General features: G+C 43.1%; 1 protein-coding gene and 1 pseudogene across 2 annotated transcripts; both read right to left on the bottom strand.

Moving 5' to 3' along the window:
* Nucleotides 1-1,818: 1,818 nt before the first annotated feature.
* On the bottom strand, nt 1,819-17,715 carry Ngdn (neuroguidin). Of its 2 annotated transcripts, none has more exons than XM_045154646.1 (11): nt 17,548-17,715; nt 16,423-16,482; nt 15,082-15,153; nt 5,203-5,340; nt 4,928-5,012; nt 4,796-4,848; nt 4,496-4,619; nt 4,233-4,401; nt 2,546-2,702; nt 2,354-2,411; nt 1,819-1,988 (listed from the first exon to the last, which is right to left on the bottom strand). In XM_045154646.1, exons 2-11 carry the CDS (start codon nt 16,477-16,479, stop codon nt 1,969-1,971), a joined length of 933 nt encoding a protein of 310 aa, XP_045010581.1. In that variant the 5' UTR covers nt 16,480-16,482; nt 17,548-17,715; the 3' UTR covers nt 1,819-1,968. The 2 variants fall into 2 exon arrangements, with proteins under 2 accessions (XP_045010581.1, XP_004661860.1); XM_004661803.3 differs by lacking the exon at nt 17,548-17,715 and adding an exon at nt 16,839-16,858.
* A 5,273-nt stretch (nt 17,716-22,988) lies between these two features.
* Nucleotides 22,989-23,496, bottom strand: LOC123462049 (annotated as a pseudogene).
* Between the last annotated feature and the right edge of the window lie 460 nt (nt 23,497-23,956).

Genomic DNA, 23,956 nt, shown 5'->3' with positions numbered 1-23,956 from the left:
CTGAAGGCATCCAGTTTGCTATGTGTCCACTTTCCTCTTAAGTCCTCGTTTTTATTCTTTCTCCACAACATTTTCTTCCAGGACTGTCTTTCTGTACTCCTTCAATACACTTTTGGGGTCCCTTAGATAGTCCCCACTCTGGGAGAGACTCTAACTGCAATTAATCTACGACTTCACTCAGCTGAAAGCAGCTAAAGACTGACCAGTCATCATCCTCTTTCCTCTAACAGTGTCTTCTCAAAAGATGGGGTGAATGAAATGCAGTCAGGTAGCTTTGTTAGGCAGTTAGGGTGACTGGGCCCCTGAAGGTAAAGGCAGGAATGTCTGAACTTGCTGGAGATCAAAGGATGATTTGACACCCTATCTCTTGCCTAAAGAAGCTCCCCAGATCTGTTTTTCCATAAACCTAAACCCCAGTTCTAGAATTTAAATCGAATCCTGACATTGTTGGCCAAGGTCAGCCCCAGAACTTGGTGTCAGAGAATGGGCAGAGTGCCGCAAGCTCCAGAATCATTAAAAAGGCTCTGGCTCAAATCAAAACATAAAATACCTAATTAATTACATTTATAGACTCAACTCATTCCATCCTTCTGTTCACCTACATTTCTAAAGCTGGTGGAACTTCTTACCCTAAGACATTATTTAAAACCTCAGACATGTGATTCCCATCAACCTCCTGACTTAGATTTGGCTCGTATTTCTGTAGGAATTTTATTCTTTTGGCAGCCACACTAGGAATTTTGTCTCTCTGCTTGCTGGCATTCATTTACATATTGTTTAAAGGGCTAGCCTTGGGTTACAGAGATGCCATGGGGGATAAAGTGCTTGCCATGCAAGCATAAGGACTAGGTTTATATCCCGGAGGCAGGGAATCCCTGAAGCTACTAGCTAGCTACTCTAGCCAAATTACTGAGCTCTCGGTTCAGCAAGAGACCCTGCCTCTTTTCAAACAGTAAGGTGGAGAGTGACTTAGAACAACACACATCAACATCTGGCATCTACATGCACATGCAAACACACACATGGGCCTGCCTCTCCCCCTCCTCACCACACAAAATGTAACAATTCCTATTTAGAAAAAAAGAGCTGGTCTTTATTGACTGGTAAACTGGGGCCTTGTTTGAAGGAGGGCCAAAGCAAATATAAAAGCACCAGACTGTACTAATTCTTCACACTAGCCCCTTCATTCACTCACTTTTCCTGCTCTACAAGTCGTTCCAAAACTGAACAGTTACCAGCTGTAGTCATTTTTGAAAGAAAAGCATTCAGAAAAGTGGAGACAAGAATAATTCTTGCTAAGTGGAATTAGCTTTTGATTACAGTCGAGCACCACTGATTTCCTAAGCCCCTAATGCCACCTGGTGGCCAAGATGGTAATTAACAAAACCTAAAATCAACATATTTCAGAAACATGTATTGCTAACAAATCATACAGGAAGTTGGGTCAACATGAGTTAGGAAGAGTTTCTACTCTAACTTCTCAATCCTTTTTGTAAAGAAATCAATTTCCATGGGGGGAGGAATGTATTACAGAAGAAAGCAACAAACCAAACTTTTTTTTTTTTTTTCCTGAGGTAGGGTCTCACTCTAGCTCAGGCTGACCTGGAATTCACTATGTAGTCTCAGGATGGCCTCAAACTCACGGCGATCCTTCTACCTCTGCCTCCCAAATGCTGGGATTAAAGGCGTATACCAACACAGCCGGCCAAACCAAACTTCTTAAGCCTCCTAAAAAAACACCTATCCACCACCCATTCACCAAAAGCACACCACACACCCGAAACTCATCATATAATACAGGTGCAAAAGGGGCTTTAATTCATAAGCAAAGTCAGTTTTATTAGTAAATATCTTCCTACATGTATGAAGCAAGCAATTAATAAATTCCAAGGGGAAAAAAAAACCTACATACAGCGAAACGAGAAACATCCCAAGATGACCAAAATATATAAATATGTACATCCATCGTCACCGCCTCCTACGGAAACCTGAAAGAAGAGAAACCGCTAATGAGGCAAAAGACAGTGGAAAAGCTGAAGGACAAGGAAAAGAGGACATCTATAGATAAGGGCTCAACAAGAATGGGTTCCCAGACAGTACTCTCTATATCTTTCTAGGACAAAAAACCAGTAGTAGTAGGAACTAAATTAATATACAATAATGGTTCCTTCAGGTGACACATTATGTGAGTGACACTGATTTCCAGCTTCAGAAAGACCTAAAAAGATTAATGCCAAATTTGGAAGAGATACTGTGGAAATAGACAAGACCCAGGATGTAATTCCTAAGAGGGGACATCCCAACTCAAACTTCCCACTGTGCACTTGATCACTGAAGCCCAGGGTTCACTAACCTTTTTTCTTCCGACCTTTCTTAAGGATCTTCTTGCGCTTCTTAATAGGGTTCTGGTCCTGGAGAAGATGGAGAAATGAAGGAAGGGCAGCATACTACCAAGTGCTGGCATCCCTTCCGAAGTTCCTCAGTAAGCCCACACATATTTGGCAGAAAGCAGGAGTTACCTCTTACCACTGCATCTCAGTCTTACCTCATCAAGATGAGGAGCTCCTCCTGTCAATGCACTGATGTCACTGAAGTGCGTGAGGGAATGAAGCTGTGAACTCATGACACTTGCTCGCTTTCGCCGTCCTTTCTCTCGCTTACTGACACTTAAACGTACCATCATACTCTCCTCATAGTTAATCCTGGCAGAGAAAGACAGTTTCTAGGTGGCACTGCCCATGATCATGGAAAGCATAACCCAGAACTTGGACTCTGGTATTACTCATCTTTGTTCAGAGAGTTCTTGGGAAATTTATTAAGGGTATATGGAATGTACAGTACCAAACTTCCTCACTGAAATTCTGCTAGTCTTCCTTCATCTCTAGAGATGAACTTATATTCACCCTTTCACACAAATCCATCAAATATAAAGACTATATCCCAGTGAAGTTGACAAGCCCATATTCAAATTAGTACTATTCTTCCTGAACTACAGGATACTCGGTTATTAAAAAACAAAACAACAACAAAAAACTGTCATTATTGCCTTCTGCACAAGAGAAAAGTGTGACATACATGACCTGAAAAAGCCCTATTTCATGGAACCACATACATTCTTCTCCATATGGCATTCTCTTAGCCTAAGCAGATGGCGGGAAGAAAGGAAGCATTTTTCTTTATTAAAATTTTTTTAACTTATTTACTTTATTTATTTGAGAGAGAGATAGAGGCAGAGAATGGGCACACCAGGGCCTTCAGCCGTTGCAAATCAACTCCAGAACATGTTCCATCATATCTATCTGGCTTACGTAGGTCCTGGGGAACTGAACTTGGGTCCTTTAGCTTTGCAGGCAAGCGCCTTAACCTCTAAGCTATCTCTTCAGCCCCCCATTTTTCTTTCTAGCTCTTATTTGTATCCCCTTAGAACTATAATCAATCCCAAGCCTTTCATTCTATCTTCTACATAATGCTGGTTTGCTTGGTGTCATATTCATCCTAAGTAGGAAGACAGGGCTCTACAGATTTTAAAGAATTTCTTTCCTTCTTTTCTTTCTTTCTTCTTTCCTCTCTCCCTCCCCCCCCCCTTCTTTCTTATTGTTTTTGTTTTGTTTTGTTTTGTTTTTTGATGTAGGGTCTCACTATAGCCCAGGCTGACCTGGAATTCACTATGTAGTTCCAGGCTGGCCTTAAATTTATGGAAATCATCCTACCTCTGCCTCCCAAGTGCTGGGATTGAAAGTGTGTGCCACCATGCCTCGCTAAAATTGTTTTTTAAAAAAATATTTTATTTATTTGAGAAAGAGAAAGAGGCAGATAGACACACAGAGAGAATGGGGATGCCAGGGCCTCTAAGCACTGCAAAGGAGCTCCAGAAGCATGTGCCACCTTATGAATCTGGCTTAAGTAGGTACTGGGGAATCAAGCCTGGGTCCTTGGGGCAGGTAAGTGCCTTAACCACTAAGTCATCTCTCCAGCCCCAATTTTTCTTTTCTAAAGATTAAGATAGATTTTATTTGACTTAAGAGAAGGAAAGAGAAAAGAAGGAACAAAGAGCTCTTGCAATGTGGAAGGCAAGAGGGGATAGGGAGCCCATGTGGGTATATAAGTCCTTTCCAGTGTGAGCCCAGCTGGGCTGAGACAAGGGGGGCTTACCAGAGCCAGGACCTGGAAGTTCAAGATAGTTGAAAAGCCAAGAAAGATTGAAAGAATTTCTAACTGAAAAGGACTCTGACCTGTGCTGGTCCTCCTGACTTTGGCGAGTGACATGAGGATGGCGGACATCACAGATTTCTTCTGGGGCTTCGGAGTATTGCTCCTGAAGTTCCCGAATGACAGAGCTACTCAATGCCCGTCTCTTAGCTCGCTCCAGACGCTTTTTCTCTCGCTCAGCTTCTGTCTCATCTATGTGATAAAAATCCACACGGGTTATCCCAGAATAGAGAAAAGAAAAAGAGAAACACAACTTCTGTGAAGGAGGCAGCAGCCAGAATCATACCATAATGTACTGGAACCAGGCGCGGTGGAACGTACTTCTTAGATACTCCTTTTTCAGATTTCTTCCCTGAAACCCCTGACTGGTCATCCTCTGCTCCATCTTCTTCTTCATCCTCAGAGCTCAACTACAAAAGGAAAAAGATACTTGTAAACTTAGAAGCATGAGTCAGACAAGTGAGGTGAAACCCGATGTTGGAGTGGCTTGAGAAGATAGGAGTGTAATGAAAAAGGATAAAGGAGACCTCACCTTGAAGCATTCCACACAAGCTAGAAAATCAGGAGGAAAATGCAAACTTCTTACCTTGCTTTTCATATTGCTGGGATGGGGCTTAAAACGAAGTGGATCACTCTCACCTAAAATATTAAACCCAAGAGACTTTACAATTTGGAACTTTATGATGACTCACAACTTTACAGAGGTCCTCCCACTTACTGAGGTTGCCTGTTGCTGCAGTCTTAATCAATTTGTCAATTTGATATTTCAGTTTCTGGTCCAAGGGACGAAGTTTTTCCAAAACCTACAATGTGGTAATTAAAAAGAATTACATCTTCTTTCTCAAGTCAAGCACACATCAGAGTCCCTGTGATGCTGCCAGACAAGACAACTCAAACATGCACAAAGTAGGGCAAATTAAGATAAAAATGTCTCTTTTCCCTTGCTTAAACATGAGAACACCTGCTTTAATAAGAGGATTTAGAAGCTCATACTGTGCGAATCTCCACCAGTCTCAAGACTGCAGCATGTCCTTGAAGAGATACTCCTGAGGCTTTGTCCAGGATGAGGTGGCTAAGATCCATAAGGTACATGAGCAAGAGCTGGTCTTTCACTTCCAGGAAACTGAGACCCTGATGGTAGAGATACAAGCTTAGCTTTAGCCAAAGAAGCCGGGGGGAGGGAGGGGGTAGGGGAGGAAGGGTGGTAACTAAGGCAAAGATCAAGATGTTTCTTCAAGTTCAACTTTTCCCCAATCAGTTCATATAAGAAATCTGAGGTGTATCCCTCCTTATCGCAGTCTTGCTTTCTGTGATTTAAGCTATCCATAGTCAATTGCAGCACAAAAATACCAAGTGACTCATGACTATAATCCCAGCACTTAGGAGGCTGAGGCAGAAGATTGCCACAAAGTCAGGGACAGCTATGCTACAGAGAACCTGTCTCAAAACAAACTAGGGGCTGAAGAAATGGCTCAGCAGTTAAAGTACTTGTCTACAAAGCCTAATGGCCTGGGTTTGATTCTCCAGTACCCATGTAAAGCCAGAAATACCAAGGGGCGCATGTATCTGAAGTTCGTTTGCAGTGGCCAGAGGCCCTGGTGTGCCCATTACCAACCCCCTCCCCCCAATCTTCTTCTGCTTGCAAATAAAGTAGTTTCAAAAACACAAATAGCCAGGTGTGGTGGCGCATGCCTTTAATGTCAGCACTTGGGAGGCAGAGGTAGGAGGATCACTGAGAGCTACAGACCACCATGAAACTACATAGTGAACTCCAGGGCAGTCTGAGTGTGAGTTGAGTAAGACCCTACTTCAAAAAAAAAAAAAAAAAAAAAAAGAAAAGAAAAGAAAAAGAAAGAAAGAAGGAAAGAAAACCATAAATAAATTTTCTTTTTTTCCAAAGTAGGAACTCCCTCTAGCCCAGGCAGATCTGGAACATACTCTGTAGTCCCAGGCTGGCCTCAAACCCACAGCAATTCTTCTACCTCTCTCTTCCGCCCAAGCACTTGGATTAAAGGCTGCATGTCTGGCTCTAAATGGAATTTAAAAAAAAAAGTTATTTATGTGGACAGAGAGAAAGAGGAAACAGAGAGTGAATGAGCATGGGTATACCAGGGTCTCCTGCCACTACAAATGAACTCCAGATGCCACTTTGTATATCTGGCTATACATGGGTACTGGGGAATTGAACCTGGGTTGTCAGGGTTTGACAAGTGTCTTAAACTGCTGACCCATTTCTCCAGCCCCTCCTGCCACTGCAGACCAATTCCAGATATATGTACTACTTTGTGCATCTGGCTTTACATGGGCATTGGAGAATCAAACCTGGGCCACGTTTTGCAAGCAAATACCTGTAACTGCTGAGCCATCTCTCCAGCTCTATTTTTTTTGTTTTTGTTTTGTTTTTATCCCCCGAGGTAGTGTCTCACTCTGGTCCAGGCTGACCTGGAATTAACTATGTAGTCTCAGGGTGGCCTCAAACTCTCGGTGATCCTCCTACCTCTGCCTCCCGAGTGCTGGGATTAAAGGTGTGCGCCACCATGCCCGGCTCCCTTTTTTTTTTTTTTTTGTTATTGTTTGTTTATTTGTTTTATGTTTATTTATTTATTTGAAAGTGACAGACAGAGAAAGAAGCAGAGAGAGAAAGTGAGAGAGAATGGGCACGCCAGAGCCTCCAGCCACTGCAAACACATGTGCCCCCTTGTGCATCTGGCTAACGTGGGTCCTGGGGAATCGGGCCTCAAACCGGGGTCCCTAGGCTTCACAGGCAAGCGCATAACCGCTAAGCCATCTCTCCAGCCCCCATTTGTTTTTTTGAGAGGGTTTTGTGTAGCCCAAGCTTGCCTAGAATTCTGTGTAGCTGATAACGACCTTGAACTAAAGTCCTTCTTCCACCTTCCAAATGCTGGAATTACAGAAATGCACCACCATGCCCACTATAATTTGTGCTTTCAATCGTGTATTCCACGAAGTGTGATAAAATCTAGTGCCATCCCATTCCAATCCACCTGATATGAATCATCCTCTATCTAATGTACCCACAATGCAAATCCCACCAGCCACTTCAAGTTCAAATCACCACAAAGCTATTATTCAAGTAACCCTTGTTTTACTTAATAATGTCCTCAGCATATATGTAAGGGTAGTGATGAAAAAGGTATGAAGGCTAAAACATGGAAGAATAAACTCTGGTACTATATAAAAAACTGCAAGTCATACAGGGAAAAATATAGTATATTTAGTACTTGATAGTATCTGTGGTTTCAGGCACCTAGTAGGTCTTAAAATGTATCTCCTGCTGGGCAAGGTGGCACACACCTTTATCCCAGCACTGGGAGGGCAGAGGTAGGAGGACTGCTGTGATTTCAAGACCTGAGACTTCATAGTGAGTTCCAGGTCAGGCTGGGCTAGAGAGACTCTACCTTGGGGGGTGGGGGGAAGGAAGTACCTCCTGTGAATAATGGGAGACCACTGTAGTCTCAAAAAGTAGCTGTGGGCTAGAGAGATGGCTTATAATGGTTATATATACTGATACTGAATTAAACTAATATCAACAAAAAAAAAGCTATGGTCCCAATGGGGGGTACTATATGATGTTTATTTTAAAAATGTTTTTATTTACTAGAGAGAAAAAGAAGAGAGAGAATGGGCACACCAGGGCCTCAAGAACTCCAGATGCATCTGGCTCATGTGGGTTCTGGGAAAATCCAACCTGAGTCCTTTGGCTTTATAGGCAAGTACCTTAACCACTAAACCATTTCTCCAACTCAATGAATATTCTCTGTGCACCCCCCCACCCCCCACTGCAAGGAGAATTTCCCTCTAGCTCAGGCTGACCTGGAATTCACTATAGCTCAGGCTGGCCTCAAATTCACAGCCAGCCTTCTACCTCTGCCTCCCAAGTGCTGGTATTAAAAGCACGCACTACCATGTCCCCAGCTCAAAAATGAATTTTTGTATAGTACAAGCACTCCATTTCTTTTTGTTTGTCTGATTGGTTGATTTGGTTTCTTATGGAAGGGAAGGGTTTATTCCTAGTTTATAGTTAAGAGGGGAAGTTTCATGATGGGGAAAATACTGCAAGAACAGACAGCCATAGTATCAGGGCAGAAGTGGAAAAGAGAAAGCTGTTTCTTTTTTTTCTTTTCTTTACTTTCTTCTCACTCTAGCTCAGGCTGACCTAGAATTCACTATGAGTCTCATAGTGGCCTCGAACTCATGGTGATCCTCCTACCTTTGCCACCAGAGTGCTGGGATTAAAGGAGTGCACCACCACATCCAGCCTTTTTTTTTTTTTTTTTTTTTTTTTAAGTTTTTCAAGATAGGGTCTCTTTCTACCCTAGGCTGACCTGGAGTTCACCATGTAGTCTCAGGCTGACCTTGAACTCCTACCTCTTCCTCCCAAGTGCTGAGACTAAAGACATGTGCCACCATACCTAGCAGAGAGAGAATGGGAGCACCAAGGCCTCCAGCCACAGCAAACAAACTTGAGATGCATGCACCACTTGGGAAACTGAACTCAGGTCGTTAGGCTTTAGGGGCAAGCACCTTAATGGCTAAACCTTCTCTCCAGCCCTACATTTCTTTTTTTATCATATCACTATCCAAAGGCAGTAATTTGTACTGCCTTCCAGGCACTTTCTATGCATTAAAAAATGTATGTGGAGCTGGGCGTGGTGGCGCATGCCTTTAATCCCAGCACTCGGGAGGCAGAGGTAGGAGGATCATGGTGAGTTCAAGGCCACCCTGAGACTGCGTAGTAAATTCCAGGTCAGCCTGGGCTAGAATGAAACCCTACCTCAAAAAAACAAAAACAAAAAAAAATATATGTGGGCTGGAGAGATGGCTTGCTTGCCTGTAAAACCAAAGGATCCAGGAAAAGAAGGAGCTTGTATAGTGTATTTGGGTGTGGTTCCTCTAGTTCAGATTGACTTAAAACTTCCTATGGAGGGCTGGAGAGATAGCTTAATGGTTAAGACACTTACCTGCAAAGCCAAAGGGCCCAGATTTTCCCCAGGACCCACATAAGCCAGATGCACAAGGGGACACACACATCTGGAGTATATTTGCAGCAGATAGAGGCCCTGGCATGTCCATTCTCTCCCAGTCCCTTCTCTTCCTATTTCTGTCTCTCAAATAAATAAATCTTTAAAAAAAAAAAAAAAACCACCTCCCTATGTAGCCTTGATCTTCCTGCCTCTACTTTATGAGTGCTAGGAATTATAGATGTGTTCAGTTTATGGGGTGTTGGGTATCGAACCCAGGTCTCTGCTAACTGACCTATATACCCAGCCCTGTTTTGTTTGAGATCTGTCGCATCTAGCCCTGGCTGGCCTCAAACTATGCAGCTAAGAATGGCCTTGAACTTCGGTGCTCCTGCCTCTATCTCAAGTGCTGCAATTACAGATATTTTCTACAGTTTTATGCCATTCTAGGGATCAAACCCAAGGCTTAATTCATATTTGGCAAGCATTCTACCAACTGAGCCTCTATAAGGTACACTCTTAAAATTTTTTTGGTTTTGTTTTTTGAGGTAGGGTTTCACTGTACCCCAGGCTGACGTGGAATTCACTATGTAGTCTCAGGGTGGCCACACGGCAATCCACATACCTCTGCCTCCTGAGTGCTGGGATTAAAGGTGTGTGCCACCACACTGGGCTGATATGTTTTTTTAACGAGTACTTTATGTATGTCTAACCTGGGTCTTTAGGCTTCCCAGGCAAGCACCTTAACTGCTAAGCCATCTCTCCAGCTCTTCTTTGTGCTTTTATGTATCTTCCAAACTTACAAAATTAAAACTGCATTTAAGAGTTAGGGGGTATATGTAATCCAACAGTAGAGTGCTTACCTAGCACATGCAAGGGTTCAATACCCATCCCCCCAAAAAAGCTCATTTTATATTTATAGCCAGAAAAAAATCAAATGTTACACAATTTTTTTTTTTTTTGGTTTTTCAGGGTATAGTCCCACTCTAGCCTAGGCTGCCCTGGAATTCACTCTGTAGTCTCAGACTGGCCTTGAACTCACAGTGATCCTTCTACCTCTGCTTTCTTTATGCAACAAAGTGGGGGGGGGGGGGCTGCCGCACCAGGGCCTCCAACCACTGCAGTTGAACTGTAGATGAGTGTGCCACCTAGTGTGCATGTGCGACCTTGCATGCTTGCATCACTGTGCATCTTGCTTGTGTGGGACCTGGAGAGGCAAACATGAGTCCTTAGGCTTTGCAGCCAAGTGCCTTAAGCATTAAGCCATTTTTCCAGCCCTGTTTAGTTCTTTATATTAGCTTTAGTGTGATATCAGTAGATGAGTAAAGGATTTAAAGACTGACAAGTTAAATTTAAATTCTGAATGAGGTAGTCAAATACTGGGTAACTTAACCTTGTGACCGTGACCTGCAGAATCTGTAGTATATTATTTCCTCCTGGCACAAGTAAGATAACATGAAAGCACTTTGTAACCTGTAAAGCACCTTATAAATATATTTGACAAAAAAAGTAAGTTAGGCTGGGCATGCTGGCACATGCCTTTAATCCTAGCACTCAGGAGGCAGAGGTAAAAGGACTGCTGTGAGTTTAAGGCCTGGGACTACATAGTGAATTCCAGGTCAGTCTGGGCTAGAGCAAGACCCTACATCAAAAGACAGAAAGATAAGTTAGTAAACATTTGTTATATGTTAAATGAATACACAATGACCTAAGAAGGTTAGTAGGCAAACACTGAAACCATAGATCAAAGAATAGTTCCCAGTGCAGTGAAATCAAAATATGAGAAATGTCTCTCATATGCGTGAGCACTATTAAATTGGGTGACAAGCAGATAAGAACAAAGACTAAAGTGAAAACTGATCCCATCATCAACATTCCATCATGGAAGGTGGAGAAGGCCCACATCCCTTCCTGGGGACTTACTGACAGTGAAAGGTTGCTGAGGCAGAGGGAGGAAGAGACATTTTCTTTAGTCGTGCAGTCACTGGTAACTACATGTGCTCTAATAAATATCAGCCCTCAGCTATGACCAGGCAAACAAACCTAATTAAACTCAGTAGGTCACAGGGACATGCACACGCCAAGTGCATTCCAGGTCAGCCTGGGCTAGGGCAGGATCTTGGGGGTGGGGGGGGGGGAGAGGACCTTCATTCTTGCCAGGTATGATGGCTTGCAACATTAATCCCAGCTCTTGGGAGGCCAAAACAGAAGGATTTCTGTGAGTTCAAGGCTAGTCTGAGCTATAGAGTAAGTTCCAAGTCAGCCTGGGCTAGAGTGAGACCTGGCCTCAAAACAAAGCCCTTCTTTTTTGACATTACAATAATTTTCCTGTTTTTGTTGTTGGTTTTTTTCAAGGTAAGGTCTCACTCTATTCCAGGTTGACCTGGAATCCACCATGTAGTCTCAGGTGGCCTTGAATTTATGGCACTCCTCCTATCTCTGCCTCCTGAATGCTGGGATTAAAGGTGTGTGCCACCACATTCAGCTCGTGCTTTTTGTTTTTAACCTATCAAATATTCGGCTTAAACATTAGCCAGTTCATCAAAAGCTCAACATATGAAACAAATATCATGGCTTGTTTGGTGGCTCACACCTGTAACCCCAGCACTCAGGAGGCAAAGGTAGGAGGATCAACACAAGTTCAAGGCTAGCATTTTCTGCATAGAAAATTCCATACCAGTTGGGGGTGTGTAGTGAATCCCCATCTCAAAAGACTAATTTATGGAATACAGATAACATCAGGGGTTTTCTAGTTCAAGTGATTTTAAGAAGTCTAGAGAAGGGTGTGCAGTGCATGCTTTTAATCCCAGCAGAGGTAGAAAGATCTCTGTGAGTTCAAGGCCAGCCTGAGAACTCACAGTGAATTCCAGGTCAGCCAAGTAACCCTACCTCGAAAAACCCAACCCCCGCCAAAAAAAAAAAAAAAAAGCCCAGAGTTGTCCTTTAAATTGACTGATACCAACGATTCTTGAGAATAGCCTATCAAATCCTCATTTTAAAACTATCATATTTTTTCTTTCCTCTCTCTCTCTCTTTTTCTTTTTTTTTTTTTTTTTTTTTTTTTGAGGTAGGGTCTCACTCTAGCTCAGGCTGACCTAGAATTCACTATCTAGGGCTGGAGAGATGGCTTAGCGGTTAAGCGCATGCCTGTGAAGCCTAAGGACCCCGGTTCGAGGCTCGGTACCCCAGGTCCCACGTTAGCCAGATGCACAAGGGGGCACATGCGTCTGGAGTTCGTCTGCAGAGGCTGGAAGCCCTGGCGCGCCCATTCTCTCTCTCTCCCTCTACCTGTCTTTCTCTCTGTGTCTGTCGCTCTCAAGAAAGAGAAAGAAAGAAAGAAAGAAAGAAAGAAGGAAGGAAGGAAGGAAGGAAGGAAGGAAGGAAGGAAGGAAGGAAGGAAGGAAAGAAAGAAAGAAAGAAGGAAGGAAGGAAAGAAAGAAAGAAAGAAAGAAAGAAAGAAAGAAAGAAAGAAAGAAAGAAAGAAAGAAAGAAGGAAAGAAAGAAAGAAAGAAGGAAAGAAAGAAAGAAGGAAAGAAAGAAAGAAGGAAAGAGAGAAAGAAAGAAGGAAAGAGAGAAAGAAAGAAAGAAAGAAAGGAAAGAAAGAAGGAAAGAAAGAAAGAAGGAAAGAAAGAAAGAAGGAAAGAGAGAAAGAAAGAAGGAAAGAGAGAAAGAAAGAAAGAAAGAAAGGAAAGAAGGAAAGAAAGAAAGAAAGAAAGAAGGAAAGAAAGAAGGAAAGAAAGAAAGAAAGAAAGAAAGAAAGAAAGAAAGAAAGAAAGAAAGAAAGAAAAGAAAAGAAAGAAAGAAGGAAAGAAAGAAAGAATTCACTATCTACTTTCAGGGTGGCCACATGGCAATTCACCTACCTCTGCCTCCTGAGTGCTGGGATTAAAGGCGTGTGCCACCATGCCTGGCTAAAAACTCCCGTATTTCACTGTACATGGGAGTACATCTCTATTATCCTAGCATTTAGGAGTTGGAGGCAACAGGACCATGAGTTCAAGACCTTCCTGTGAGACATACCAAACCTGTTTAAAAAAAAAAAAAAAGCAAAGAAACAAGAAGGAATACAGTAATAAATTTTACTATTTGTGTGTACATGTGTGTGTATTTGTGTGTCTCAGTGTGGGTGCATGCATGGCATGATGTACATGTGAAGAACAGAAGAAAGATTTTGGGTCAGTCTTCTGCCTTTCTCCCTTATTTAAGGCAGGGCTTCTGGCTCTGGATTTTTGCTCTGCTGTTCTTTGATGTGGGAACCATGGGAAATTCCTATCTCCTGTTGGTGTTAGCATGCTGGGACTACATAAGCCTGCCATGGCTTCCAGCTTTTTATATGGGGTCTAAAGATTGAGCTCTGGTACTCTAGCTTGAGCTGCAAGCACTTTATCAACTGAGCCATTTCCCCCAGGCCCCAGATTTTCCTATATTAGCATCTTAAAGTGGGACGCATCAAGCCAATGGTATCAATGGCATCTTTTTTGTTCCTTAGGCATGGTCTCATTCTAGTCTTAGTTTCTTTTTTTTTTCTTTTTGTTTTTTCAAGGTAGGGTTTCACTCTTGTCCAAACTGACCTGGAATTCACTATGTAGTCTAGGGTGGCCTCAAACTCATGGTGATCCTCCTACCTCTGCCTCCTGAGTGCTGGGACTAAAGGCGTGTGCCACCATGCCTGGTAGTCTAGTTTCTTGAGTGTTGAAATTAAAGTTGTTAGCTCCACACCCTGCATCAATGGTATCTTATGACAGATTAACAACCTATTTATCCATTCCAAAATGCCTAACGAGAGAGGGGAGGGGAGAGAATGAGTGTACCAGGGCCTCTAGCCACAGCAAACGGACTCCAGACACAGGCACTACCATGTGCATCTGGCTTATGTAGGAGCTGAAGAATCAAACCTGGGTCCTTAGAATTCACAGGCAAGCACCTTAAGCATTAAGCCATCTCTCCAGCCCCCCCATGACAAATCTTAATTTACAAAATTGGGACAGTAAGGGATTAATAATAACAACTTAAACTGAACAATTATAATTATATACTACAAGTTATTTTAAGCTATGAGGCAATTCTGAAAATTTTCATTTAGTATTTTCAGACTGCAGTTAACCTCAGGTAACAGAAACCACAGAAAGTGAAACTGAAGATGGGAGGGGACCTACTGTATATAAAAAACTAAGTAGCATACCCCGATCAATACTGCCTAAAGTCAGATGAAACACAACAGTAGTCCCTCAGTTGGCCTACAAGGCTCTTCAGGACTACATTTCCAGTCTTATTTCCTACCTACAAACTCACATCCACAAAAATCATTTACTTTCTTCCCCAGAACAATGAAATGTTTTAGGGTTTTTGTGCCACTGTACATGGGAGTCTCTCTAACTCATACTTGCTCCTCAAACCCTGTTACTTTCTCTGAAAAGCCTTCCTTGACTTCCTCTGCTTTTCTGGAAGCTAATTTCTCTCCTTGGCAAGCACAGCACCCCTCAATACTCTGTAACACAACTGTCACTACTCATGCCTACTGTTTTGTTTATCATTTTTATTTATTTATTTGAGAGTGACAGACAGAGAGAGAAAGAGGCAGAGAGAGAGAATGGGCGCGCCAGGGCTGCCAGCCACTGCAAACAAACTCCAGACGCATGCACCCCCTTGTGTATCTGGCTAACGTGGGTCCTGGGGAATCGAGCCTTGAACCAGGGTCCTCAGGCTTCACAATGCTTCACAATGTTTTGATATGCCTTCTCCAGTAGACTCCAGCACATAAAGTATTATTCATCTTTGGAACTCTAACACTTAGGATACTTAAAGTACTAGATCTACAATGAAAGCAGTATCAAGAATATCATTTGAGGGTATACAATATTCGCTCTCTCCCTCTTCAAGTATACCTTACCTTCTCCGTAGAATATGCTCCAGCTTGAACTTTCTTAGTCAGAGCTTGTACTTGCGCTGTCACAGCCATCACCTGAAATTAGCCCCCACCCCATTATCTGATTAGACCACACATGTCATGTCTGTGAACTGTGAAGGGCAAAAGCTGAACAATGCCACCTCAAAATGATCTGAAATTACTGAACAGTAATGAACATGTTGTCTCTGACAGTACTTCAAAAGGTAAAGAAAAACTTTTCATTTCTTTCTAAAATTTTAGAGACAGAGAGAAGGACTGGGGACATAGCTGAGCACTTAAAAAAGCTTGCTTGCACCACTTGATGACCCAGGTTTAATACACCAGTACCACCATAAAGCCAGATACACAAAGTGGTACATGTGTTTGGAGGTCGTCTGCAGTGGCAAAAGGCCCAGTAGTCAGTCTCTCCTTCTCTGTGCTTGCAAAAAAAATTTAAAAATTATTGAAAAAAGAAGAAATTAAAAGCTGGGTGAGTGGCACATGATGCTAGTCCCAGCACTTGGGAGGCAGAGGGAGCACTGCCAAGAGTTCAAGGCCACCTGAGAATAGAGTGAATTCCAGGTCAGCCTGAGCTAGAGCAAGACCCTATGTTGGGAAAAACATCATCTTTACCAAGGACACAAGGAGTGAACAGTGGTGGGGAGGGGACTCTTGATTTTTCAATACTAACTGAACTTACAATGTATGTAATCTATGTAAACATGTATTGAGTAGACATCTACAGTGCGAATCATCTCCCTTTTCCCAACATCTGTTTGTTGACTATTAGTAGAAAAGAAACCAGACTAGGGGCGGTCTCACATGCCTTTAATCCCAGTACTTGGGAGGCAGAGGTAGGAGGAGCTCCGTGAGTTTGAGGCCAGCCTGATAGCACACAATGATTCCAAGTCAAGTCAACCTGGGGTAGAGCAAGACCCTACCTCAAAAAAATAAAAAAATAAAATAAAAGATACTAAGCAGAAATCAATTCCTTTGAATTTTGGTATGAAATGTTTTCATTAACCATTTCATACTTTAAAAAATTGTATTTTATTTTTACTTATTTGAGAGACAGAGAGGCGCTGGGGTGGAGAATGGGTACGAACTCCGGACGCATGTGCCCCTTATGCATCTAGTTTAAGTGGGTCTTGGGGAATCGAACCTGGGCCCTTTGGCTTTGCAGGAAAGCACTTTAACCGCTACATCATCTCTCCAGCCCTCATTTTACACTTAAGGCGTTCTGTGACATTCAATTATCTGCCCCTAGATCACTAAAGTTTTCAGATGATCCAAAGCCAAAGCTAATTCGAGACTAATCTATTCCACTGGGGAGACATTACTCACCTGCTCTTGGAGGCTTTTCAGAAGTGTCACGGCACTTGGCAAGTCTGACTCCAGCATCCCCTACAGGAGGGAGGGGCGGTATAGAGAAGTCAGTCTTTACTGGGGACCGTGTTGGGGAAGAAATTACCTCCTATTCTAGACACTAAAGGCTGGGCCAGGCGCCCCGGGCACACAGGCAGCCTCGCCTCGGACCCAGCCCCACCTCGGACGCAGCCCCACGGGCACTGAAGAGGAGCTGTAACTCCAGCCCCAGCTCTCTCGACTGTTATTTTTGCTCTGGCTGGGTCGGGGCGAACACTTCCCTGAAGCAAATCTCATCACCATTCCCGAGTGACTGTAGTTTGTCTCCAACTGCTCAGGGAAACACAAACTTTTGTCCGCAACAATTGCCTGAAAAGAGAACCAAACCTACTTACCGCCGCCGCCATTTTACAAAGCCCACCCCTTCCGGCGCCACATTTCCGGAGCGCTAGGGTGGCTTTCATAGATTTGATAGACAACCTCCGCGTACGAGTTTAAACCAATAGGAATACGACCTCTCTCGCTTCCACAGAAGTGGAATGACTCTAAGCCAATAAAAGCTGAACAAATGACTGATTGAAGGCTAAAGGGCCCAATGAGAAAGAGGAATTAGCCGAGCTAACTGAGATCGTATTGGCTCCCAGATGCCGCAGTGCCAGTCTTTTCCTCGGAGCGTTTCGTGTACTGCTCAAGCAGGCCGCTAGGTGTCGGACGTTGACTTTGCTCGGAGGCGGCCACGCAGAGAAGCCGCCATTGCTGGCTGCACCTCCCAGCGTGCCCTTGGTCGGCTTGGGCCTGTGACATTTCTTGTGTGACCGTGGATTTTTGTTCACCTGTGAATAGTGTTAAGCTAGAGAACCTCAGAGGCAGGGTCCAGAAGCCAATTGCGAGAGCACTGGCCCACCTTCATCGTGTGCACTCGGGTACAGCTCTCCTCTCTCCCTCCAGTCTGCGGACGTTTGTCGCAGCGCGTCTGGGGGCCACCCACCCGACTTCCTCCCGGCTCCACCAGTCCCCAGCAGAACGCGGTTCAAACCCAGGCGGTGCAGATTTCCTTCCCCGTCGTCCCCGCGCCGCCCCATCTTTTCAAATAAGTCTACTCACTCGCTTCTTGCTGGCTGGACGAATAATGAGCGTTCCGCACCTTCATCCGATCTCCAAAAGGACAGGTGATGTTCTTGGATCTTCCCCCAAACGACAGACATAACCCAGGACTGAGTTTCTTCTAACTTTAAGGAAAGAAAATATTTTGTATCTCACACACCGGGTGGGAATGTCATGGTGTCTACGCCTTTCGGGACTTCAGAAAAATGTGCAAGGTGTTAACCAGTGCTCTTGCCTGTGACATTTATTTGCAGATTCAGACCCACTGGAAACCTCAGCTGTAACAACATAACCAATTAACCAATAGTTTTTGTACGTTTATTGGAATCATTCATAAAGCTTCTATTTCAACATAATTGCTCATACCTGACACAAGGTTTTGCTTTCTTTGGACTTGAAAATATGCATCATGAACAAACTATTATGATATCTGAGAAAACAAGTTCCACTGCCTTGTCTTATTTTTTAAATTTTTTACTAACAACTTCCATGATTATTGTCTTTTTTTTTAAATTAAAATACCAACCATCTCTTGTGCTACAAGAAAATCTTAGTTAATGCAATGAAACTTTCTAAAGTTCTTCCAGATTCAACCTAAAAGCACAGAACACAAGATCACCAAGATCACTTAACAGCTCCATAAACTGGCAATTACTCATAACGCATACTGAGAAAAAAAGTTTTTAATTTTAGAGACAGGGTCTTGCTACGTTGCCCAGCTGTCCTCATATCCCTGGACTTGAGGCAGTACACCTCTCCCAGGTGCTCAGACAGACATGTACAACATTGCCCAACCCTAACAAAATTTGTAACAGCTTTATTGAAATTTCATATACATACTATACAATCCATCATTTACTTATTTCTATCAATATCATTATTTGAGACAGGATCTCACTATTGAGGCACTTTAGGGGTAGCAAGGCCCCGGAAAATAAAAGCAGGAAATGTCCTGGAGCCTTCAAGGGGGATCTGGGCTCTTCCTCATCTTTTTCCCTAAAGGATCCCTGGAAGACCCACTTGCTAGAGGTCAATGTTAGAAGGGGCTGGTCTTTCCTTATCTCTTCTTCCCTAAAGTGTAACCTCTTTCGTGGGAGAGATAATCACCCCCTTCCAAGAAGGGATATTTCCCTTTCTCTCTGCTTGCAAATAAATAATAAAAAATTTTAAGAACCCAATCAGAGTCACCAGTCAGACTTTCTCATTTTCTAGGCACCTCAGTCCTGCTATACAGGAGTTCTGTCTTTCCTTCTCTTAAGCTCTATAACAAAATCTTTCTAAACTTCACCTGCTATAGCCTGTCATCAAAATTCATAAGACAAGAAACTGGAGACCACTGAGTCAGTGGAAGTTTTGTGCGGCTGTGAATGTCTGGCACCCTAAATCCCAATCAGTAGCTCCATTGCTCTCAAAGACACCTCCAATTCCCGTATCACTATGTAGCACTGCCTGGTCTGGAACTCCTTATGCAGACTAGACTGTCCTTAAATTTGGTGCAGTTCTGCAGTCCCTGTCTCCCAACTGCTAGTATTGCAGGTCTGGACCACCATGTCCAGCCTCAATTCACCATTTAAAGAATATGATTCATGCGCTGGAGAGATGACTTAGTGGTTAAGGTGCTTGCCTGCAAAGCTAAAGGACCCAAGTCTGATTCCCCAGGACCCACATAAGCCAGATGCACAAGGGAGCGCATGCATCTGGAGTTCATTTGCAGTGGCTGGAGGCTCTGGCATGCCCATTCTCTTTCTCTCTCTCCCTCTCTCTCCCTGCTTATTTCTCTTTCTTTATCTCTTAAATAAATAAATATAAAATAAAAAATAAGGGCTGGAGAGATGGCTTAGCGGTTAAGCACTTGCCTGTGAAGCCTAAGGATCCTGGTTCGAGGCTTGATTCCCCAGGACCCATGTAAGTCAGATGCACAAGGGGGCACATGCATCTGGAGTTCATTTGCAGTGGCTGGGGACCCTGGCATGTCCATTCTCTTATCTATCTGCCTCTTTCTCTCTCTGTCGCTCTTAAATAAATAAATAATAATAAAAATAAAATAAATAAAAAATAAGAATATGATTCAGGGTTGGAGAGATGACTCGGTGGTTAAGGCACTTGCCTGTAAAGCCTAATGATCAGAGTTCTATTCTCCAATATCCATGTAAAGCCAGATGCATAAAGTGGTGCATGCAGCTGGAGTTCATTTGCAATGGCTGAAGGCCCTGGCACACCCATTCTCTCTGTCTCTCTTCCATCTATCTCTCTCTTCATACAAATAAATAAATAAATAATAAAGAATATAAGCTAGGTATAGTGGCACACACCTTTAATCCCAGCACTTGAGAGACAGAGGTCGGAGGATTGCTGTAAATTCGAGGCCACCCTGAGACTACATAATGAATTCCAGGTCAGCCTGGGCTAGAGCAAGACTCTACCTCAAAAAACCAAAAAAATAAAATAAAATTTAAGAAAAAAAGAATGATTCAGGGCTAGAGAGATCATTCAGTGGTTAAGGTGCTTGCCTGAAAAGCCTAATAACCCAGATTTGATCCCTCAGTACCCACATAAAACCAGATGCAAAAAGTATTCATTTGTACCTGGAGTTTGTTTATAGCAACCCTGGCATATTCTCTCTCTCTCTCTTTCTGCTTGAAAATAAATAATTTTTTAAAACTTTTTTGGTTTTTCAAGGTAGGGTTTCACTCTAGCCCAAGCTGACCTGGAATTCACTATGTAGTCTCAGGGTGGCCTTGAACTCACAGGGATCCTCTTACCTCTTCCTCCCAAGTGCTCTGATTAAAGGCATGCAGCACCATGCCTGGCATAATAAATATTCTTTAGGGCTGGAGAGATGGCTTAGCAGTTAAGGTGCATGCCTGTGAAGCCTAAGGACCCAGATTTGATTCTCCAGGTCCCACGTAAGCCAGATGCACATGGTGGCAAATGCATCTGGAGTTCATTTGAAGTGGCTAGAGGCCCTGGCGTGCCCACTCTCTCTCTCTCTCTCTCTCTCTCATAAATAAATAAAATCTTTAAAAAAATATTTTTTTAATAAAATGAGGGCTGGAGAGATGGCTTAGTGGTTAAGCTCTTGCCCGTGAAGCCTAAGTACCCTGGTTCAAGGCTCGATTCCCCAGGACCCACATAACCCAGATGCACAAGGGGGCTCACGTGTCTGGAGTTTGTTTGCAGTGACTAGAGGCCCTGGTGCACCCATTCTCTTTATCTCTTTATCTCTCTATCTTCTATTTTCTGTCTGTTGCTCTCAAATAATTAAATAAAAATAAACAAAACATTTTTAAAAATAAATAAAATGATTCAACTGGGCACGGTGGCACATGCCTTTAATCCCAGCACTTGGGAGACAGAGGTAGAAGGATCACTATGAGTTTGAGGCCACCCTGAGACTACATGGTGAATTTCAGGTCAGCTTGAGCTAGAGTGAAACCCTACTCGAAAAACTAAAATATAAAATAAAATAATAATAATGATGATGATGATGATTCAGAGGTTCACAAAAAATTTCATACATCACCATAATCATTTTTAGAACATTTTTACCACCCAGAGCAAACTAGTATACCCTTCAGTAGTCACTCTTCCCAGCCCCCACCACAACCCCAGCCCTGGATAACTACTAACCTACCCTGTGTCTGTAAAGATTTGTCTGTTCTGGACATTTCTGTTACAGGAAGTATACAACATTGTAGTGTTTTGTGACTGGCTGCTTTCACTTACCACACTGTTTTTGATTTTATTCACATGCTGTACTTATCAATACTTTAGTTCTTTTTATTGATGAATCACATTTGATTGTATATTTTATTAGCTATTCATTACTTGAGAGATATTTAGATTATTTCCACTTTGGAAAATTATGACAAGTTCTGCTATGAATATTTGTATACAAGATTTTTTTGAGGCAAACCCAACAGACTGGCCCTTTTCTTATGCAGGAGAGCAAAAGAGAGAATTGGTGTGCCAAGGCCTCCAGCGACTATAATCGAACTCTAGACACATATGCCACCTTGTGCACATGTGCAATCTTGCATGCTTGCATCACCTTGTGTGTCTGGTTTACATGGGACCTGGAGAGTCAAACATGGGTCCTTAGGCTTTGTGGGCAAACACCTTAACCACTAAACCATCTCTCCAGCCCTTATGCAAGATTTTTAAATATTTTATTTTTTATTTATTTGCAAGGAGAGAGGACGGGGAGATAATGGGTGTTCCAGGACCTCTTGCAACTGCAAACAAACTCCAGACACATGAGCCTATTTGTTGAAAAGACTGTTCTTTCTCCATAGAATTGTCCTGGCACCCTTGAAAAGTCAATTGACTATAAAAGTTTAAGGTTAATTCTGGATTCAGAATTCTGTTCCAGCAATCTATATGTCTGTCCTCATGCCAGTACAACACTCGAGCTTTATAATAAGTTTTGAAAATGAGAAGTAAGGATAAGGAAATGGCTCCGTGGATAAAAGCTCTTGCCACACAAGTGTGATAAATTGTAAGCATATTGTTAGCACTCATGTAAATGCTGGTTAGGTATGGAGGCCCACCTGAAATCCAAGAGATTAGGAGGTGGAGACAGGGGATACTCTGCAGGGCAAACTAGCTAGCTAGGCAAGCCCTTTTTAAGGGAAAGAGCTTGCCTCCTAGACAGCAATCAAGGAGGACACCCAGTATCAACCTCTGGTACACACACATGTACACATGCACCAAATTCACCCATGCCCATGAAAGCACACACACACACAGAGAGAGAGAGAGAGAGAGAGAGAGAGAGAGAGGGAGGGAGAGAGAGAGAGAGAAGATTAAAAAAGAAAACAACTGGGGCTGGAGAGATGGCTTAGCGGTTAAGCGCTTGCCTGTGAAGCCTAAGGACCCCGGTTCGAGGCTCGGTTCCCCAGGGCCCACGTTAGCCAGATGCACAAGGGGGCGCACGCCTCTGGAGTTCGTTTGCAGAGGCTGGAAGCCCTGGCGCGCCCATTCTCTCTCTCTCTCCCTCTATCTGTCTTTCTCTCTGTGTCTGTCGCTCTCAAATAAATAAATTTAAAAAAATTAAAAAAAAAAAAAAGGGCTGGAGAGATGGCTTAGCCGTTAAGCGCTTGCCTGTGAAGCCTAAGGACCCCGGTTCGAGGCTCGGTTCCCCAGGACCCACGTTAGCCAGATGCACAAGGGGCACACGCATCTGGAGTTCGTTTGCAGTGGCTGGAGGCCCTGGCGCGCCCGTTCTCAATCTCTCTCTCTCTGTCTCTTTCTCTCTCTGTGTCACTCTCAAATAAATAAAATTTAAAAAAAAAATAAAAAGAAAAAAAATAAAGAAAACAACTGTATGTTTTCCAAATGTATTCTTTTTCAAGATAATTTGATTATCCTAGGCGCCTTGCATTTCCATATAATTTTTTTCTCTTGATTTTTTTATTGAAATATATTCTTTCTTATGCTTCTTAGCTAGCTGGGCATTCCACTGCACCACTGTTGATGTCTCTATGTTATCGTGTGGGTGGCGGCCATCCACATTGCATCCCACAGACTGTGCAGTGCCCAGGATCTCTTTGATGGTTCCAGAAAGTTCTGTGGCCAAAGACCAGTGGTGCATCTGTCGGGCAATGTTGACAATCTCATCAAAATATTGCCACTGTGTTTAATGTTTTTCTGCTTCTTTCTGTCTCTTAGTGGCGCCTTGAGGGCTTTGATGATCAGAGCAGAAGCAGAAGGCACCACTTCAATCTGAGCCTGTCTGTTCTGAATAGTCAGCTTCACTGTAATCCTCAGACCCTTCCAATCACTGGTTGCCTTGGCGATATCATCACCAACCTTTTTTGGAGACAGACCCAGGGAACCGATCTTGGGGGCCAGGGCAGATGTGGCGTCCACCTCGCCTCCAGTGCACCTGAGGTACACCACTTTGATCTCATGGGGGTCGAACTTAGGTGGCATGGTGGAGGCGGCTGGTGTTGGATGAACCCGGATTCGGGACCACCGAAGAAAGTTGCACCTTAACCTCCTCCGAGAGGAAAGCTCCATATAAATTTAAAGGTCAATTTTGGCCAAAGAACCTAGATAGAATTTTGATAGAGATTATAGTGAATTTGTGGATTAATGTGGGGACTATTTCCATATTAACAATATATCATCAATATATTAATGTGAGATATCATCCCACTTGTTTATGTCTTCTTTCATTTCTTTTCCTGACACATTGCAGTTTTTAGGGCATAATTTCTTTTTTGTTTTTTTTTTTGTTTTTTTTTTGGTTTTTCAAGGTAGGGTCTCACTCTAGCACAGACTGACCTGGAATTCACTCTGTATTCTCAGGGTGGCCTAGAACTCACAGTGATCCTCCTACCTCTGCCTCCCAAGTGCTAGGATTAAAGATGTGTGCCACCACATCCGACTTAGAGCATAAATTTTT

The sequence above is a fragment of the Jaculus jaculus genome, chromosome 7, assembly GCF_020740685.1.
Source record: "Jaculus jaculus isolate mJacJac1 chromosome 7, mJacJac1.mat.Y.cur, whole genome shotgun sequence".
Lineage (NCBI taxonomy): Eukaryota > Metazoa > Chordata > Mammalia > Rodentia > Dipodidae > Jaculus > Jaculus jaculus.
Note: the sequence above shows the minus strand (reverse complement) of the source record. Positions and strands in the feature narration are given on the sequence as shown.

Coding starts and splice junctions, on each gene's coding strand:
- Ngdn (XM_004661803.3), bottom strand. Junction 4,849..4,927: donor TGCAGCAACAGGCAACCTCA/GTAAGTGGGAGG, acceptor TTAATATTTTAG/GTGAGAGTGATCCACTTCGT. Junction 4,620..4,795: donor CCAGCAATATGAAAAGCAAG/GTAAGAAGTTTG, acceptor TTCCTTTTGTAG/TTGAGCTCTGAGGATGAAGA.